This window comes from Diaphorina citri, unplaced genomic scaffold (assembly GCF_000475195.1).
Source record: "Diaphorina citri unplaced genomic scaffold, Diaci psyllid genome assembly version 1.1 scaffold1044, whole genome shotgun sequence".
Lineage (NCBI taxonomy): Eukaryota > Metazoa > Arthropoda > Insecta > Hemiptera > Psyllidae > Diaphorina > Diaphorina citri.
The window spans coordinates 64,039-84,328 of record NW_007378474.1 but is presented as its reverse complement, the minus strand read 5'-3'; the positions used below and the strand labels follow the sequence as shown (position 1 = coordinate 84,328).

The 20,290-nt window shown below is 37.4% G+C and overlaps 2 protein-coding genes across 11 annotated transcripts in view; both read right to left on the bottom strand.

The window, feature by feature from the left end:
• The window catches only part of LOC113469368, an 18,009-nt gene extending 2,801 nt beyond the window's left edge, over positions 1-15,208 (bottom strand). The window contains exons 1-2 of one of the 2 annotated variants that reach the window (XM_026827010.1): positions 15,186-15,208; positions 2,607-2,866 (exon numbers count right to left, since the gene is read on the bottom strand). In XM_026827010.1, the coding sequence (XP_026682811.1) occupies positions 2,607-2,864 (258 nt within the window). In that variant the 5' untranslated portion in view covers positions 2,865-2,866; positions 15,186-15,208. Of the gene's footprint in view, positions 1-2,606; positions 2,867-6,289; positions 6,413-15,185 lie in introns of those variants that run through there. The other variant, XM_026827009.1, reaches the window with a different exon arrangement.
• LOC103513913 (fumarylacetoacetate hydrolase domain-containing protein 2) overlaps positions 13,609-20,290 on the bottom strand; it is a 12,838-nt gene continuing 6,156 nt past the window's right edge. For 4 of the 9 annotated variants that reach the window (XM_026827001.1, XM_026826999.1, XM_026827005.1 and 1 more), the window contains exons 2-8: positions 18,194-18,357; positions 17,482-17,614; positions 16,950-17,169; positions 15,215-15,343; positions 14,861-14,894; positions 14,576-14,747; positions 13,609-13,786 (exon numbers count right to left, since the gene is read on the bottom strand). In XM_026827001.1, coding sequence (XP_026682802.1) covers positions 13,624-13,786; positions 14,576-14,747; positions 14,861-14,894; positions 15,215-15,343; positions 16,950-17,169; positions 17,482-17,614; positions 18,194-18,332 — 990 coding nt within the window. In that variant the 5' untranslated portion in view covers positions 18,333-18,357 and the 3' untranslated portion in view covers positions 13,609-13,623. Of the gene's footprint in view, positions 13,787-14,571; positions 14,748-14,860; positions 14,895-15,026; positions 15,071-15,214; positions 15,344-16,949; positions 17,170-17,208; positions 17,277-17,481; positions 17,615-18,193; positions 18,358-18,468; positions 18,626-20,290 lie in introns of those variants that run through there. The other 5 variants (XM_026827007.1, XM_026827003.1, XM_026827000.1 and 2 more) reach the window with 5 other exon arrangements.

Below are 20,290 nucleotides of genomic sequence, written 5' to 3'. Positions count from 1 at the left end.
TGCGGGGCCCACTCAGCCTCGTGAGGAAAATGAGTAGCTATGACATATAAATGCGCATAGCGACCGGTGCCAGCATGGTAGGTAAACATTGGATTTTGGGATTATTGAGATATTGGGAAAATCCTACAATGCTGCAGTGAGCACCAAAGTTGTGACATAATAACACAAAGAAACTGCATTTACATTACATTACAAAACAAACTTACAAAAAGACAAACAGACGAACAAATAAACAAACATAGAATGGTAGGTATGTAATTTAAATGAGAGTGTTTTTACTATACACGACACGATTTCTTCCCCCAAAACTGGGAACGGGCTCTGAGGTAATCAGCAAAGCGCTGTACTGAGGTTTGTCGTCGTTGATCGACATGGCGCATCGCCTTTTACCAATTTTTGCATGTAGGCGCTTGGAGTTGAAGACCCCACGGGAAAAAAGATGGGAGTCCACCTTTTCTCATTTCGAGAAAATCGCGTTTTAAACTTTGAAACGCTATTACTAAATGCTAACACTTGGGATTTTAATTTTTTTTTTCGCTAATCGGTGGAAAATATTGTTGAGCATATATCCTATGGTGAATTGAAACATAAGCACTTGTAGGGAAAATTTAAAAATTAAAATTGTATTCAAAGGTCAAACAAAAAACATCAATAAAGATGAGAGTCCAGGGGTGAAACTGGACATTCATCTTTTTTGCTGTTAAAACTTATAAAAAATGAAAAAACAAAGTAGGTATGTGGTTTTTCCTACCTTAAGCATTGAATAATATTAAATTATTTTAATAATATTACCACAAACCGCCCGTAACCGTAGAACTGACTTTTGGCACGCACTAATTACAACTGAAATTAGAACCGACAAGTTAAAACAACAGAGAAAGCTGAAATCACGTGGAAACTGGGATCTTGGACTCTCATCTTTCTTGCTGTGACTCTGCGACATTCATCTTTCTTTCCGTGTGTATGATATTTTAAAATCGTTCTAGCTCTGTACCCTCATTGTTTTTCGCATTTCTGACTTCAAAAATCGATAGTTTTGGGGGGGAAGTACTATATGACGTATCTAACTCATTTTTTTTTTGAAAATTGGACTCCCATCTTTTTTCCCGAGGGGTCTTTCTTACAAGTGTAATAGCCAATGGAAAAGCAGAATTTTCAATTTGGACGAATCATATTGAAATATGGAATTGTAAATACTTTTTCATAATTTGGTGATTTAGGGCACTGATAGTGTGTGGCAGCAATAATACATATGTCTATGAGGCAAACTGATGGAGAACTGATACCTAGGTACCTGATGAAAATTCAATCAGTTCCAACTGACACATGACAGATCTGATGATTTATTTGTCTTATTTAGCCGCCATCTTGTCCATCTGTAATATGGCTTCCTAAATCGCCAAAATATCCATGTATTCCTAAAAAAAGTAACAAAAAGATGATTTCTTACTAGAATTGAATAATAATAAATTGTTTATTATTATTTTATTTCATATTTTGAACAAAGACCTTGTTTGGACTGCTCAAGTAAAGGGAAAGGGACTTTTCAGTCTCATTTTGGCAGTATATGTAGACAGGGTATATTCTAGTCTACATCTAGGTATTATCAACAGTGACAAAATTAGACAAAAGTTACAGAATTAAAAAAAAAAAATACAAAATTAAACAAAAGTTACCCGATGCGGAGTACTAAAAATAGATACCATCTTTACCCTGTTCTAGAATTTAACCTCTTGGACTTGACCCTCAAAAAAAAAGGTTACAGATCGAAGCTACCTCTGCTTTTTAAAAGAGAGAGTTTATAAAAATAGACCTTTACCTTAATTGCAACAATGCAAGGAATTCTCGCATTCTCATTGGTTCTTTCATTTTGGGTCGATGACTCCTTGCTGCCATATCCATCTGGATTAACCATAGTACCTATATGTATGTAGGTAGGTACATGATGTCATTAATTACATAATTACCTAACACTTTGACGTTTTGACCTAATAATCCTAATATCCTAATAATTGGGAATCGTGAACAACATTTATGAAACACAAAGATATGTATTTGTAAGAAGCGCTAGGACGCGGGTTTGATTTCCGCTCGCGCGCCGCGGTGAACAATTATTTATCTTAACCGTTCGAAATTATCGCTCGGAACTGCTGTCCTCCTCCTCCTCCTATTACGCTCCGATTTTCGATTTCGGGACGATAAGACTCCCGGCAGCTAGGATCGGAACGTCACCTTTATGGCGCGACCAGGCAGCTCGGCAGCGCGACCGGGTCGCGCGACCCGGCAGCTAGGATTGGAACGCCACCTTAATGGGGAGTGCGTAGCGCGAACATATTCTATCAAAGTGCGAAGCCAATAGGGAGCGCGTAGCCTGACCGTATTGTTTCAAGGTGTGAAGCTAATTAGGAGCGCGTACCGCGTAGCTCGACACACGTACCAATTTATTTCCACTGGTATCAATTTGACCACCCTTGCCCCCCCCCCTTTGAATAGCCTGTAGGTTTGATTAATTACGCTTTAAGTCGAGTCGAGCATTTATTGAAAAAACCCTGTACCGTATTGTAAACTGCAATTACTTTTCTAAGGAAATGTGCTGTAGGTATTACCTTTAACACATGAAAGTTGTCCAACACAAAGTTTGTACATAGGGACCTGATATCCTGAGGATTAGCAGCATCAGGCAGGACTGACTTTTCCCCTCCCCCGTCTCCTCTCCCTCTGGATGACGTCATCACAAGAGATCGCTTCCTACCGTTTGTCCAACCACGTGAGAATTCAAATGTCTGCGCTAGGAAAGTCTCCCAGAGGAGGCAGGATAGAAGAAAAATGGCAAGGAGATGACGAGGGGCGGGAAATAATTTCATATCTAGGGGGAAATTAGAAAAAAACATATTATAAATGAACAACCATACACCAGTTTTCTTACTTAGGTAGGGTTTCTTTGAACTTGTAACTTTAGAACGGCAAATGAAAATTGAATTTTCGACCTTCTAAAGTTACCTTTTCGGAGTTTCGACTTCAGATTTGGATTTTTCACAACTTTTTACGTAAGAATCGTCCTTTTATTCACAAGGTGTCCTATTTCCCATGTAGATGAAGTCCGCTTTTACAGTTCCTCCTATTTCCCGTGTAGATAAAGTCCGCTTTTACAGTTCCACCTTTTATTCACAAGGTGTATGTAGCAAAGATGGCCCGTTTCTAAAGATGGCCCACCCCTTAATATCTCAGGAACGAGTCGATTGAAACAATATCCTTTCGATAGGTCCTAGCCTCTAGAGGTAGTGGTAAAAATTTCAGCTTGATCCGATAATTGGTTTAACCTTTTATTCACAAGGTGTATGTAGCAAAGATGGCCCGTTTCTAAAGATGGCCCACCCCTTAATATCTCAGGAACGAGTCGATTGAAAAAATATCCTTTCGATAGGTCCTAGCCTCTAGAGGTAGTGGTAAAAATTTCAGCTTGATCCGATAATTGGTTTAGGTTTTACAATCAATTTTAGTTGTGGTGGTCCCCAAACAAGACCAAATTACTATTTTCGGGTTTTTTTAATTTATCAACAGTTTTATGAATATTTAAGTTATGAAAAAGTTTGACCTGTCAAAATAATCCCCAAAGTGTGTAGTTTTTGGTGAATACAGCAACTTTTTGCTAATATCTATTCGGAAAGTTAACTTTTTTAGTGAAAATCTCTCTAGAAATGAGAAAAAAACAAATGATCCAAAGATGGCCCAGACGCATCTTTCCATTTAAGGCCCGGGTCATCTTTAGCACATTTCTATTGTGAAGGTAGGTAAAGAGGGTTTAACAGTTTAATAATCTCCAGCTAGACATGTGTACCTATGTGTGTTAATTCTACTACCTACGTTCACAAAGGATGTGTCGGACCTAAGACGCATCTTTCCATTTAAGGCCCGGGTCATCTTTAGCACATTTCTATTGTGAAGGTAGGTAAAGAGGGTTTAACAGTTTAATAATCGCCAGCTAGACATGTGTACCTATGTGTGTTAATTCTACTACCTACGTTCACAAAGGATGTGTCGGACCTGGGCAGGTAAAGAGGGTTTAACAGTTTAATAATCGCCAGCTAGACATGTGTACCTATGTGTGTTAATTCTACTACCTACGTTCACAAAGAATGTGTCGGACCTATCAAAGCTCTTGAAATAAATTGATTGAAATTTTATTTAATTAAAGACAGCACACAGCCAGCCTAGTTAGCTTAGTTGGTAGTGCGTCTGCCTTGTAAGCGCTAGGCCGCGGGTTCGATTCCCGCCCGGGGCGGGGATAATGTTCGTTCTCGGAACGGCTGGCTTTCCTCCTATCCTGTCTTCCTTCTCTCTTCGATTTCGGGACGATAAGACTTCTACCTTGTAAGCGCTAGGCCGCGGGTTCGATTCCCGCCCGGGGCGGATTTTATCCTGATGGGATAATGTTCGTTCTCGATGGAAGCGCTAGGCCGCGGGTTCGATTCCCGCCCGGGGCGGATTTTATCCTGATGGGATAATGTTCGTTCTCGGAACACCTAGGCCGCGGGTTCGATTCCCGCCCGGGGCGGATTTTATCCTGATGGGATAATGTTCGTTCTCGGAACGGGTTATAAGCGCTAGGCCGCGGGTTCGATTCCCGCCCGGGGCGGATTTTATCCTGTAAGCGCTAGGCCGCGAGTTCGATTCCCGCCCGGGGCGGATTTTATCCTCATGGGATAATGTTCGTTCTCGGAACGGCTCGCGCTAGACCCGGGTTCGATTCCCGCCCGGGGCGGATTTTATCCTGATGGGATAATGTTCGTTCTCGGAACGGCTGGCTTTCGTCCTACGGCATAAATTAAGTTAAGGTTCAGCCAGCCTAGCTAGCTTAGTTGGTAGTGCGTCTGCCTTGTAAGCGCTAGGCCACTGGGCTCGATTCCCGCCCGAGGCGGATTTTATCCTGATGGGATAATGTTCGTTCTCGGAACGGCTGGCTTTCTCCTATCCTCGATTCCCGCCCGGGCGGATTTTATCCTGATGGGATAATGTTTGTTCTCGGAACGGCTGGCTTTCTCCTATCCTGTCTTCCTTCTCTCTTTGCCAGCCTAGTTAGCTTAGTTGGTAGTGCGTCTGCCTTGTAAGCGCTAGGCCGCGGGTTCGATTCCCGCCCGGGGCGGGGATAATGTTCGTTCTCGGAACGGCTGGCTTTCCTCCTATCCTGTCTTCCTTCTCTCTTCGATTTCGGGACGATAAGACTTCTATTGTAAGCGCTAGGCCGCGGGTTCGATTCCCGCCCGGGGCGGATTTTATCCTGATGGGATAATGTTCGTTCTCGAGGCGGTAAGCGCTAGGCCGCGGGTTCGATTCCCGCCCGGGGCGGATTTTATCCTGGATAATGTTCGTTCTCGGAACGGCGCTAGACCCGGGTTCGATTCCCGCCCGGGGCGGATTTTATCCTGATGGGATAATGTTCGTTCTCGGAACGGCTGGCTTTCTCTTATCCTGTTTTCCTTCTCTCTTCAATTTCGGGGCCGATAAGACCATAGCAGTTACAGTTCCCTCTGTCAAACCTCTTTAAAAATAAAAAAAAGCCAGCACAACGCGCGGCGTTAGCACATTCAATCCATCAATTTTGGACTGCCACGAGCCACAAAATGATTTGGACAATGTTAGGAAGAAACTACACCTGATAGGGTTAACCTTCCACCCCTTGAAATCTAAAAAGCTCACTATCTCTAGAAACAGCCCCAACATGAATTTTACTGTTTTCCTTCTCTCTTCAATTTCGGGGCCGATAAGACCATAGCAGTTACAGTTCCCTCTGTCAAACCTCTTTAAAAATAAAAAAAAGCCAGCACAACGCGCGGCGTTAGCACATTCAATCCATCAATTTTGGACTGCCACGAGCCACAAAATGATTTGGACAATGTTAGGAAGAAACTACACCTGATAGGGTTAACCTTCCACCCCTTGAAATCTAAAAAGCTCACTATCTCTAGAAACAGCCCCAACATAAATTTTACCTATAAAATGGGAGATATAGATATACAGCAAGTGAACTCCCATAAGGATTTGGGAATAATCCTCGATAACGAGTTCAAATTCAAAATACATCGCGAAGATATTTATGATCAAGCGGGCTTATAGAAAAATGGGTCTAATCATCAGGTTCGGGAAACACGTTCAAGACATTGATGTTCTAGGAACTTTGTTCTTCTTGTCACTGGTTAGGTCCACTGTGGAGTATGGATCAGTCATCATCCACTTTGTTATATATACCAGGAAAATATGGAAATGAATTGGATTTGTCTATTCCTCTTACCTGTGGAAGTTGAGAGCTCTGAAGGAGACGGCGCTAATTTGCAACTAAAAGAAAATCCAGGCTAACCTTTCACTTTTATATGTGGATAAAAATTCCTCTTGAACTTTTACAGGATGGCCAAAACTGAGATCATTCATAAGGGGATAAAGACGAAAACGAGAGAGTAAAAAGGAAATTATAATTTCTTAAAAGTAGGTAGGTACCTAATATAATAAGTATAATAACATTAATAACACTACAAACATGATTAGCTTGAACTTTTACAGGATGGCCAAAACTGAGATCATTCATAAGGGGATAAAGACGAAAACGAGAGAGTAAAAAGGAAATTATAATTTCTCAAAAGTAGGTAGGTACCTAATATAATAAGTATAATAACATTAATAACACTACAAACATGATTAGTGTTTAGCGTATCTTTAATTCCTCGTATTATAGTGCCTAGCTGTACAAAATATTTAGGTACACCTAACTGTTGATCAGGATTGGTATATTACGTAGTTTGAATCATTTCTAATAGAAATCTAAATAAAATAAAACGCCTACCTTCCTAAGTAGGTATCTAGATAATTACCTATACTCAATAACAACCCTTAAGGCTTGAAAAACGATTAAACGACTGAAAAGTAAGCATCATCCCAATTATAGTGAGTGCCAATGGATTGATCAGCAAGCAAACAACAACAGCAGTGTAGAAACTCCAAATACCACAAAGACTAATTTACAAAGTGCAGCAAAACACAATCATAGAAACCTGCTCCATTGTTCGAAAAGTCCTTAAACTGGGATACATCATCGATATGGCACACCCCGCAGACCACAACCTACAACAAAAAGAAACGGAGAAAATAACAAAATACTTACCACTGGTAGCAGAAATGAAAACACTATACAGACTGAACAAAGTAAGCATAATCCCAATTATAGTGAGTGCCAATGAATTGATCAGCAAGCAAACAACAACAGCAGTGTAGAAACTCCAAATACCACGAAGACTAATTTACAAAGTGCAGCAAAACACAATCATAGAAACCTGCTCCATTGTTCGAAAAGTCCTTAAGACAAACATATAGAAGCACGAGGATAGATGTATCTGAGATGAAAATCTCCTAGCTCTATCGGAGAAACAACAAAGAAGTCCCATAGCAAAAAAATATAATAATAATAATAAAACAATAAATATTGTTTAGTTTAGAAAATACTTAAATATGACTCCATGACTGTTCTGAGAAAAATCTTTTTGGACATCAGCGAGTCTCAATAATACCTCACACCCAGCATTCGCGCAAATTTCACATAATCGTAGACTTGAAATGGTTCAAATATCGCATAATACATAATACGAAACGATTGCGACTGATGTTGTTTTACAGAAAAAAGTCGTATGAATACCTATCTACCTATTATTGAACAAAATATACAAACCATCATAAGGAGCTACCTGTAATAGCAGGGAGATTTTCTATGCCATCCTGTATATGTATAAGAGAGGGGAGAATAAGTAGGTACCCAGGTAAAAACTTGAACAAGAACAAGTTAGTAATGAATTGGCTGTTATATCCTATAGGATGAGGGGTTACGGGAGAATAAGTAGGTACCCAGGTAAAAACTTAAACAAGAACAAGTTAGTAATGAATTGGCTGTTATATCCTATAGGATGAGGGGTTATGAAACGATTGAAAGACCAGGGTGAGAGACATTTGAGTGTTTACCTACAATACTTGCACCTGTTGCTATGCACATATATACAGGGGGGGTGTCATAATCTAATAGCCCAATGTGAAAAAAAAAAAAAATAATAATCTGGGACTGTGTTTGTCACACACGCTCCTGCGGCAGCGCTTGTGTTGTGATAAACATGTTAATAGATAACATAATATGTAAATGACTTACTTTCAATGACTCGATGGGTTTCCTGAACACGTGTCCCGGGGTGGGGGGTTTTTTTTTTTTTTTTTTTTTTTTTTTTTTTTTTTTTTTTAAATATAGAAAGAAGAATCACAAGTAAATGAGCTGAGCCAAGGTTTGCACTGTGCCAAATTTTTCATTAGGGCATAGAAACTAGAAACAAAATACCTATGTAATTTTTCCACGTAAACGGGTAGGTACTCGGTTATGATTCCACACGAAAAATACGCGCAAAGTTACATCCGGACAATGCACCACTTGTAGGTGAGGTGGTTGAGGAAGAGTAATCAGGACAAAAAAGAGATCTCTCAAGATTCAAGATGTGTGATGAAAGGCAGAGCGCATTTAAAATTGAATATGCATACCTGCTATGTATATTAATTCACAACCAACCGAATTCGATCTACTGACAGAGGATCATTTTAAGACAATTCTTTTCCATCCCTGGGCCTTCAGAATTTCAGATTACAAATGGTTAATCTAAATTTAGGTATTTCCGGATAAATTTATGTTCACTTAACTTGATTTGTAAGAAAGAAGAAAATAAAATGAGAAAATGTGTTTACATAAACCGGAAGGGGGGGGGGTTAAGGGGGGAGGTTTTCTCAAGTGGCGGAGAGCAGATAGTAATATATGACATATATGTACCTACCAATGTAATATGTTTTATATGCAGAATCTCATCATACTTACCCTTCTCTCTTTCACTTGTTATTTGTTTTATGTTGTATATGTATATCTAGAATTTTAGAAAACCAACTTGGGAGAATTTTTGTTACTTGTTAAACCCCAGTTCATATCTGTGTATGTGTATACAGGGTGGTCCGTGATTTGCGAACCACGCTTATATCTCAGAAACGGCTGGGAATTAAGGAATGAAATAAACGGCATCATGTAGTTGAAATTTTGTTTTTTTTTTTTTTTTTTTTTTTTTTTTTTTTTTAAATATAGAAAGAAGAATCACAAGTAAATGAGCTGAGCCAAGGTTTGCACTGTGCCAAATTTTTCATTAGGGCATAGAAACTAGAAACAAAATACCTATGTAATTTTTCCACGTAAACGGGTAGGTACTCGGTTATGATTCCACACGAAAAATACGCGCAAAGTTACATCCGGACAATGCACCACTTGTAGGTGAGGTGGTTGAGGAAGAGTAATCAGGACAAAAAAGAGATCTCTCAAGATTCAAGATGTGTGATGAAAGGCAGAGCGCATTTAAAATTGAATATGCATACCTGCTATGTATATTAATTCACAACCAACCGAATTCGATCTACTGACAGAGGATCATTTTAAGACAATTCTTTTCCATCCCTGGGCCTTCAGAATTTCAGATTACAAATGGTTAATCTAAATTTAGGTATTTCCGGATAAATTTATGTTCACTTAACTTGATTTGTAAGCGTTGTTTATCATATCTGGGGTCACTGACGCACACAAAATCGCGATTTGTGCAAATTTTTGTAGAGCAAATTTTTTTCGAGTGAATACATTTTTTCAATTAAAATTTTATGCTGATTCCAAAAATTAAATAAAAAATGGGGGTTCCCATTAAAGTGACCTATATTTGGCAAAAAATGGGCCGTTTTGCAAAAAAATTGCAAATTTAAAAAATGCCATTTTAATCATCAAAACGTGTTTACATAAACCGGAAGGGGGGGGGGTTAAGGGGGGAGGTTTTCTCAAGTGGCGGAGAGCAGATAGTAATATATGACATATATGTACCTACCAATGTAATATGTTTTATATGCAGAATCTCATCATACTTACCCTTCTCTCTTTCACTTGTTATTTGTTTTATGTTGTATATGTATATCTAGAATTTTAGAAAACCAACTTGGGAGAATTTTTGTTACTTGTTAAACCCCAGTTCATATCTGTGTATGTGTATAGAATAGATTATCTACATGATGCCGTTTATTTCATTCCTTAATTCCCAGCCGTTTCTGAGATATAAGCGTGGTTCGCAAATCACGGACCACCCTGTAGAATAGATTCTAGCTAGAAGAACAATATCTACTTATCTATGAGGCAATGAACAATGAGTCACATTAGAAGATGTGAAGATTCTTCCCAGCATATAATACAGGGTTTATACGCTTTTCCCGGAATGAAATTCCATGACTTTTCCGGAAAATTTCCATGAGTTTTCTAGAAAATTAGGGGGCGGAGGTACCTAAAAATCACCAAGATTACCCCTTCATTTAAATAAAATATGCAATATGCAGAACGTCAAGGAATATGAGGGGGAATGCGCCGCAGGCCGTTTTTCGAAAAAACTTGATATTTAATTTGAACATTTTTAATTTTTGACCGGGTGACAAACTCCATGACTTTTCCAGGTTTTCTTTAAATTTTCACGATCTTCCATGCCTTTTTGGCCAATTTTCAGATTCCATGACTTTTCCAGTTTTTCTAGGTCGCTTATAAACCCTGTAATATTCCCGACAGGCAGGGATAACAAGTGAAGGTACCTATCAAGTATCAGAAAGTATCAAAGTGCCTACATGCATACGACAAATATAAAAGTCCAAGTGGGCTGAAACCAATCCAAAACTCATCGTGTGTAGCAAAATATACATAATTGCCTACATGCATACGACAAATATAAAAGTCCAAGTGGGCTGAAACCAATCCAAAACTCATCGTGTGTAGCAAAATATACATAATAATAAAATTATGTAGAGTGGACACATCAGTTCATTGTGGATTTAGGTAATTGTGAAGAACATAAGATCAAACAAAGCAATTCCTTTCCTTTTGTTACAACATTGTGGATTTAGGTAATTGTGAAGAACATAAGATCAAACAAAGCAATTCCTTTCCTTTTGTTACAATTCTTCTTCTTCTTCTTCTTTACCTTTTCCCACTTCAGTGGGGTCGGCATTTAGACAATTTCCAGTTGCCAAATTTATGAACATCATCTCTTGATAATCCCTTCTGCTTCTCACATTGTGGATTTAGGTAATTGTGAAGAACATAAGATCAAACAAAGCAATTCCTTTCCTTTTGTTACAATTCTTCTTCTTCTTCTTCTTCTTCTTCTTCTTCTTCTTTACCTTTTCCCACTTTAGTGGGGTCGGCATTTAGACAATTTCCAGTTGCCAAATTTATGAACATCATCTCTTGATGATCCCTTCTGCTTCTCACTCAGGTTTTTATTCACGCAATTCTCCCAATTTCTTCTTTGGCTTTTCCCACTTTAGTGGGGTCGGCATTTAGACAATTTCCAGTTGCCAAATTTATGAACATCATCTCTTGATGATCCCTTCTGCTTCTCTCTCAGGTTTTTATTCACGCAATTCTCCCAATTTCTTCTTTGGTCTGCCTCTTGCCACTTCTCTATTCTGCTCACTTTCTTTCCAACACAATCTTCATCCCTTCTCATGACATGACCATACTCGTACCACTATTCCTTCGTTCTTGTATTTTCTTGGTAACTTCTGTTACTTTTAACTTGTCTCTGATCACTTCATTCCTTATTCTATCCAACTATCCATCCTCGTCACTCCAAGACTCCACAACATACGTGTTTCAGCTACTTCTCTTCTTGAACCTCTTCTTGTATACTTTTTTTATTGCCCAATAAGCATTGAAATAAAAATATATTCGCAAGATCGAAACGTAAGGCACATTCTTTTCTTTTTATTTAATTTATTTTAAGAGAGGACTAACATGTTTGTAAGGTTCTTGATCGTTCATTATTTTTAAGAAATAAAATACAAGAAGTTCTAAAATTTAATTAAGTACCTACCACCCTTTACATGTTCATAATAAAAAAATTCAAACGTAAGGCACATTCTTTTCTTTTTATTTAATTTATTTTAAGAGAGGACTAACATGTTTGTAAGGTTCTTGATCGTTCATTATTTTAAAGAAATAAAATACAAGAAGTTCTAAAATTTAATTAAGTACCTACCACCCTTTACATGTTCATAATAAAAAAAATTTAATGTACACATAGTATCCAAATATTGGGACGCAAGGAGAAAAATGACATAATAGTCAATCTCAAGCATTAGATAACAACAACAGGCACTAGCAAATTACATTATTGTTTATCTTGTTATCTTCTATCCCTTTCTATTAATAGTATAACCATCTCGATGTTTTTTTTTTCTCTTACCCTCCCTTACTCACCTTTGTAAACTATCCTAGTTACTAAGGATTTTTATGTCAAATAAAATAAAATAAAAATAAAATAAAAATTGGAGAAAATGTCCATGGTTGTCCCATGGCGTTCGCCCACGACCACCAGTCGACCACCTTCATCTAACAAAGAAAGACAGACACAAGATACAAGAAGAGCCCTACTACAAATAAAAGCCTGAAACTGTTTTGGACAACGAAAAATCGACAATATATTGGAACAAAACCATCCAGACAGAAGCATTTACCCAACACAATAAACCTGATATAGTCTATATAGACAAGACAACCAAACTGGGATACATCATCGATATGGCACACCCCGCAGACCACAACCTACAACAAAAAGAAACGGAGAAAATAACAAAATACTTACCACTGGCAGCAGAAATTCAGAGCTCATTTGTGTAAGAAAATGTGAAAAAAATCCCCCAAAAACCAGTTTTTTTGGATTTTTGGCTTTATGGTTTTCTGGACAAAATTTGCACCACCATTTTCGTGTTCCTGGTAAAAAAAACCTTTAATTTGATATATAGGTCGACCAGGTTTGGATAAGTCCTTCTATGGGAACAGACAGACCAACCGACAGTGACAGACACCGAAGCGAATACAATAGTCCGTCCCTTATACCTTTTTATTACTATTGTAATTATAAAGGAAGGACGGACTAAAAACACTATACAGACTGAACAAAGTAAGCATCATCCCAATTATAGTGAGTGCCAATGGATTGATCAGCAAGCAAACAACAACAGCAGTGTAGAAACTCCAAATACCACGAAGACTAATTTACAAAGTGCAGCAAAACACAATCATAGAAACCTGCTCCATTGTTCGAAAAGTCCTTAAGACAAACATATAGAAGCACGAGGATAGATGTATCTGAGATGAAAATCTCCTAGCTCTATCGGAGAAACAACAAAGAAGTCCCATAGCAAAAAAATATAATAATAATAATAAAACAATAAATATTGTTTAGTTTAGAAAATACTTAAATATGACTCCATGACTGTTCTGAGAAAAATCTTTTTGGACATCAGCGAGTCTCAATAATACCTCACACCCAGCATTCGCGCAAATTTCACATAATCGTAGACTTGAAATGGTTCAAATATCGCATAATACATAATACGAAACGATTGAAAGACCAGGGTGAGAGACATTTGAGTGTTTACCTACAATACTTGCACCTGTTGCTATGCACATATATACAGGGGGGGGGTGTCATAATCTAATAGCCCAATGTGAAAAAAAAAAATAATCTGGGACTGTGTTTGTCACACACGCTCCTGCGGCAGCGCTTGTGTTGTGATAAACATGTTAATAGATAACATAATATGTAAATGACTTACTTTCAATGACTCGATGGGTTTCCTGAACACACCAACACCTGCTGGGGTTCCTGTCAATATAACATCTCCAGGAAGCAGAGTTATCATTCTGAAAACAGGAGAAAGAAATGAATTATTAAAAATAAACAAGTCGCATTGGTTTTTCGAGTCTTGAAAATAACGTGTTGGGTATGTATTATTATTTATTTATATGGGGGGTAATGTTACTCGCTTCCATGGACCATCCTTAAAACCATAAGTGCCCCCTGGGTGGTTCAAAATGAGTAACTTACAAGCATGATGCGTCCCAATGTAAAACTTAATTCCGGAGGTACAATCTTTTTGTTAATTTGTTAATGTGTTTCTAGAATCATGAAGCTGTCCGATGAAATACAGATTGGATTGCGTAGATTATTCAACAGCAAATTAGTCAATGATGATCATTTCAAAGCTGTGGTGGATTCAGTGACAACAACTCATATACTGCTAGACCAGGAACCTGAAGGTAATCATTTTGTTTAATTTATGGAAAGAAAATATGCATATATAGTCATTCAATTAGCTCCTGTAATACTAACTTGTAGAATCAGAAGTCAACTCCCAACCTCCAACTTCCTACCCTTTGTCAGGGTTGAGTAAACAACATCTTGGATTTCCAACATTAATGGTTCAAATTCAGGTACTACCAGAAATGAATTATTAAAAATAAACAAGTCGCATTGGTTTTTCGAGTCTTGAAAATAACGTGTTGGGTATGTATTATTATTTATTTATATTCTGTGGGTTTTAGATGGATAAATTAATTATACTGAGATTGCCAGCCTAGTTTGCTTAGAATTTAGCGCGCTGCGCTGGTTTGATTGGACACTTGTTATAGGCTGACAGTCTTAATACTTACTCTGACAGATAGGATACAATCTCAGGTATCTTGTGTAGCATATTACTCGAGCTAGCATTCTGTTTGACCTGGCCATTAACCTTGCAGGTCAGAGTGACATCATGTGGATCATTCAGGTACTCTTTCATCACGACGGATGGACCAAGGGGACAAAATGTGTCCAGACTCTTGGCTGAAATCAAAATAAAAACCAAAAGTTAAAATGATAATAAAAATATTTTTACTGACCGACCGAGATTTCACGTGAGGAAATGCACAGCACCTACAATCTACAACAAAACTCACCAAATAACCACTGGCCTCCATTGCGAGAAGATTTCTGCCAATCCGACTCTTGGCTGAAATCAAAATAAAAACCAAAAGTTAAAATGATAATAAAAATATTTTTACTGACCGACCGAGATTTCACGTGAGGAATTGCACAGCACCTACAATCTACAACAAAACTCACCAAATAACCACTGGCCTCCATTGCGAGAAGGTTTCTGCCAATCTTTCTTTTTATTTAATTTATTTTAAGAGAGGACTAACATGTTTGTAAGGTTCTTGATCGTTCATTATTTTTAAGAAATAAAATACAAGATGTTCTAAAATTTAATTAAGTACCTACCACCCTTTACATGTTCATAATAAAAAAATCTGCCAATCCCGGGCTGATATATCTTGAGCTATTGTATAACCAAACACTGATTCCATTGCTTCATGAGGCTTCACATCACGCGTCTTCTTTCCAATAATGACAGCCAGCTCTACCTCCCAATCCAAGTACTGGAACAAAACAGAAAAACCATAAAAGTATGTAAACTGCAACACCTTGGCCATATAATACTCAACAAAAACCGGTACATACTCTTACAGAAGATCCTCAAAGGCAAAGTAAATGGAGTATTTTTTAAAAGGTTTGATAGAGGGAACTGTAACTGCTAAGATTATATCGTCCCGAAATCGAAGAGAGAAGAAAGACAGGATAGGAGAAAGCCAGCCGTTCCGAGAACGGTACCACTATTCCTTCGTTCTTGTATTTTCTTGGTAACTTCTGTTACTTTTAACTTGTCTCTGATCACTTCATTCCTTATTACATGACGTGTGCAGGATAAAATCCGCCCCGGGCGGGAATTGAACCCGCGGCCTCGCACTTACAAGGCAGACGCGCTACCAACCAAACCAACAAGGCTGGCCCATGGAGTAAAAGGCCAGGGCACAAGAAGAATATCATGGCTGAAAACCCCAAGAACGTGGTTCAACCAAACAACAACTCAACTATTAAAGGCAGTCAACAAAGTTATGATAGTCAACATTCAAACCAGATAGGTACCTCATGAATAAGAAATTAAAACTTAGAAATAACTTCACTCATTCACTATTTTACTTATGTTATATAGACGGATACTTACGACTTACGAGTAGGTTTTTAGTCCGTCCTTGCTTTATTATTTCCTCGTACTGAGAGACTGCTCATCAATGTGCGCTGTAAACTGTGTCACACAGTTCCAATTTTCCTAAACTGCACTGCTTGGCTGTGCTGCCTGACTGTGTAACGCAGCTCAATGTGCGCCCTAGCTCAATGTGCGCCGGGCCTAAGGGACGGACTATTGTATTCGCTTCGGTGTCGTCTATCTTTGTCCAGAAAACCATGGAGCCAAAAAACGATAAAAACTGGTTTTAGGGGGATTTTTTTCACATTTTCTTCCGGGCCTAAGGGACGGACTATTGTATTCGCTTCGGTGTCGTCTATCTTTGTCCAGAAAACCATAAAGCCAAAAAACGATAAAAACTGGTTTTAGGGGGATTTTTTTCACTTTTTCTTACACAAATAAGCTCTGATCTCGAAATTTGTCGCGACGACCTATGAACTCAAGGCGAGAAAGTTTTAGATAACACTTCAGTCGATCATTTAAGACCAGTTTTAGTGTCACCTATGTTAAGCTACGCCGAGCAAGGCCAATAAATGGATGGGTGACTTAAACATTATATTGGGAATACAGGGAGAACGGGCTCTAGTCTTGATTTTAAATCATTACATGAAAGTAATATCAGGCTCTAGTCTTGATTTTAAATCATTACATGAAAGTAAAATCAAAAAATCAAATCAAGAATGATAATAAACTGAATATTAAACAAGTAAGATAGGTATTCCCGATTTTGAAAATTTGGACCGATTGCAATACTTTCATTACTAGTATAGCTCCGCTATACTGTAGTAATAGAAAGTAAAAATCAAATCAAGAATGATAATAAACTGAATATTAAACAAGTAAGATAGGTACATACACACACTGCCGTGCGCCTAGATTTAGAAAAAATGTCAAGTTTAAATAAATTCCTTAATAGTTCACTCATTCGGTAAGAAGCATTGAAAAGTTTAGTTTTTTACCCTGGTAACATTGGTTGGGCAAGTGACTTCACTGAATGGGCCTACTATAGTGCTGGGGAATTTATTGAAGAAGAATGGTGTCTCGGGGTAAGTCTTGTTCTGTTCATCACAATGGTCTTTATAGTTGAGTGCTATACAGAGGATCTTGTCTGGTCGAGTAATGGGGGGTAGAAGCTCTACTTCACTCAACTTCACCATACACTTGCACTCAGATACCATCCTGAAAATAAATTGAGTGCTATACAGAGGATCTTGTCTGGTCGAGTAATGGGGGGTAGAAGCTCTACTTCACTCAACTTCACCATACACTTGCACTCAGACACCATCCTGAAAATAAATAAAAAGCTTTAGACATAGGAGATACAATAAACATAGAACTCATATGAGAAGAAACTAGGTACATCTAATCTAATGGAATTTAGAGTATCTTGATTAACAGAAAACACATTGAGTATTAGTCTATTCTTTCTCCTAGTCTCAATATAATACATACCTACCTATTATTATTATTTTACTCTTTCCACTTACTTACCTTTTTGCTTTCTCCAGAAGTTCTGGCCCACCTTCCAAAAACTGGACCAAGTTATTGGGCATGCTGGAATCTACTGAGCTCAAATTGATTATTTCACCATTCCTTTCAAGCTGTACACCTAACCTTTGAGGGGCTGGAAGAGAAAATAACAAAGAATCAGTCAAATTGATTATTTCACCATTCCTTTCAAGCTGTACACCTAACCTTTGAGGGGCTGGAAGAGAAAATAACAAAGAATCAGTCACTTGAAGCTTGAAGGCAAAAGGAGAACAAATTATTTGAGATTCCTGCTCAAAATTCAAATAAATATTTAACTAAATTGTTTATTTATAAATAACTATTAAAAAACTCCTCCTCTCCCTCATAACTTTGTTTATGCTGACACTAATAGACTCTGAGTGCACCTCTAATCCTAAAACACAGACAAACAAAACTTTGACTCTGATGGAGAATTAAACCTGGAACCTCTAGTGTACAATATGTTTCAATACTTGGGCATTGAGCTAAGTTATTTGTGTTGAGAAAAATGGACTCTGAGTGCACCTCTAATCCTAAAACACAGACAAACAAAACTTTGACTCTGATGGAGAATTAAACCTGGAACCTCTAGTGTACAACATTCAATACTTGGGCATTGAGCTAAGTTATTTGTGTTGAGAAAGTTATTTGTGTTGAGAAAAATATGTAATTTACTGAAGGTATTGTTACTTACTGTTTCCATTGCCATTCAAAGGTTTGTACTGAACAAACCTCATTTTGCTCGGTAAACTGTTGGAAAACTGCCTTGTTGACACTGATACTGTCAGTCTTGAGGAAAATATGAGAGGCAAAAGCAGTTTATTGATTGCCATTATTTGTGAAAAATTACAATTTTACCTGAAATACATATACATAATAACTAGGTGAGTAGGTAGGTACATTAAAAATAATAATAATAATAACAATAATAATTATTTACTTAAATTATGGTAGATAATAGATACCTACCGGATATCTAAGGTTGGAAAAATATTTGCGAAATAAATAGATAAAAATAGAAAACAACAGAAAATCACTCTTACATACCTTACAATTCACAAGTTTAAAGCAAAACTTCTTTTTTGAAGTAATAACTGATAAGGTAATGTATACTCTCATAGTCCAATTAAAATAGATCGAAAAAACATGAATGTTGGAAATTTTTAGAGGAAAGCTGGATTTTTCCCAGGTAATAGAACACGTTGAGACATGTTTTCTCCCAAAAATCCCCGGGGATCATCCTTGTGCTTCCTCAGATACAGCTACGTGAAGGTAGCTTTGCAGGCCTTTGGGAAAACGGCGATATCTCCGAGATTACTTATCCGAATTGGATGATCTTTTTTTCATTAACATTCAAACTAAACGGGCTACATTTTCATTTCCCCGAAGTTTTTCAATAGCACCTACAGAATTGCCGTAATTTCTGTTTAAAGGCATTTTTGAAAATTTCTTTCGATTTATTTTGTAAATAACTTTTTTAAAAATGATTTGACAAAAAATACAGCGAAACAAAAGTTGTAGATAATTTTCTTAGCTTTAAAATGATGTATAATATGTTTATATCGAATGCACAGGGACACAGCTACGTTACACTTTGCAGGCCTTTGGGAAAACGCCGATATCTCCGAGATTACTTATCCGAATTGGATGATCTTTTTTTCATTAACATTCAAACTAAACAGGCTACATTTTCATTTCCCCGAAGTTTTTCAATAGCATCTACAGAATTGCCGTAATTTCTGTTTAAAGGCATTTTTGAAAATTTCTTTCGATTTATTTTGTAAATAACTTTTTTAAAAATGATTTGACAAAAAATACAGCGAAACAAAAGTTTTAGATAATTTTCTTAGCTTTAAAATGATGTATAATATGTTTATATCGAATGCACAGGGACACAGCTACGTTACTATAGTTATTTTCTCCGGAGTGAGCGTTGTGCCTCTGGTACAATATTCCTGCGTTATTCAGAACGCGCCACTTCGCATGGAAATGTCTCTGTTCCTGTCCCTGTGCGTCGAAAATAATCACAATATACATCATATTAAAGCGAAGAAAATTTCCTACAACCTCCTTGGGCTCATTTATTGCTTCGATCCTGTTTTAAAGGTTTAAATTGAAGGTAAAAAGGGAAGAAGGCCCTTTTTTATGAAATACCCAAAAAAATCTTTAAACTGAAATTACGGCAAATCTGTACTTTTACATCGGAATAGGACTCTATCTCGAAAAAAATTGTCATTTGGTTGAGCCCCATTACCGTACGTGAGTAACGTGAATGGGGTGCGAAACAAAAGTTGTAGATAATTTTCTTAGCTTTAAAATGATGTATAATATGTTTATATCGAATGCACAGGGACACAGCTACGTTACTATAGTTATTTTCTCCGGAGTGAGCGTTGTGCCTCTGGTACAATATTCCTGCGTTATTCAGAACGCGCCACTTCGCATGGAAATGTCTCTGTTCCTGTCCCTGTGCGTCGAAAATAATCACAATATACATCATATTAAAGCGAAGAAAATTTCCTACAACCTCCTTGGGCTCATTTATTGCTTCGATCCTGTTTTAAAGGTTTAAATTGAAGGTAAAAAGGGAAGAAGGCCCTTTTTTATGAAATACCCAAAAAAATCTTTAAACTGAAATTACGGCAAATCTGTAGGTCCTATTGAAAAACTGCTGGGAATGAAAATACAGCCCGTTTAGTTTAGATTTGAATAATAATAATAATAATAATAATAATAATAATAATAATAATAATAATAATAATAATAATAATAATAAAAAAGAGTACCTACA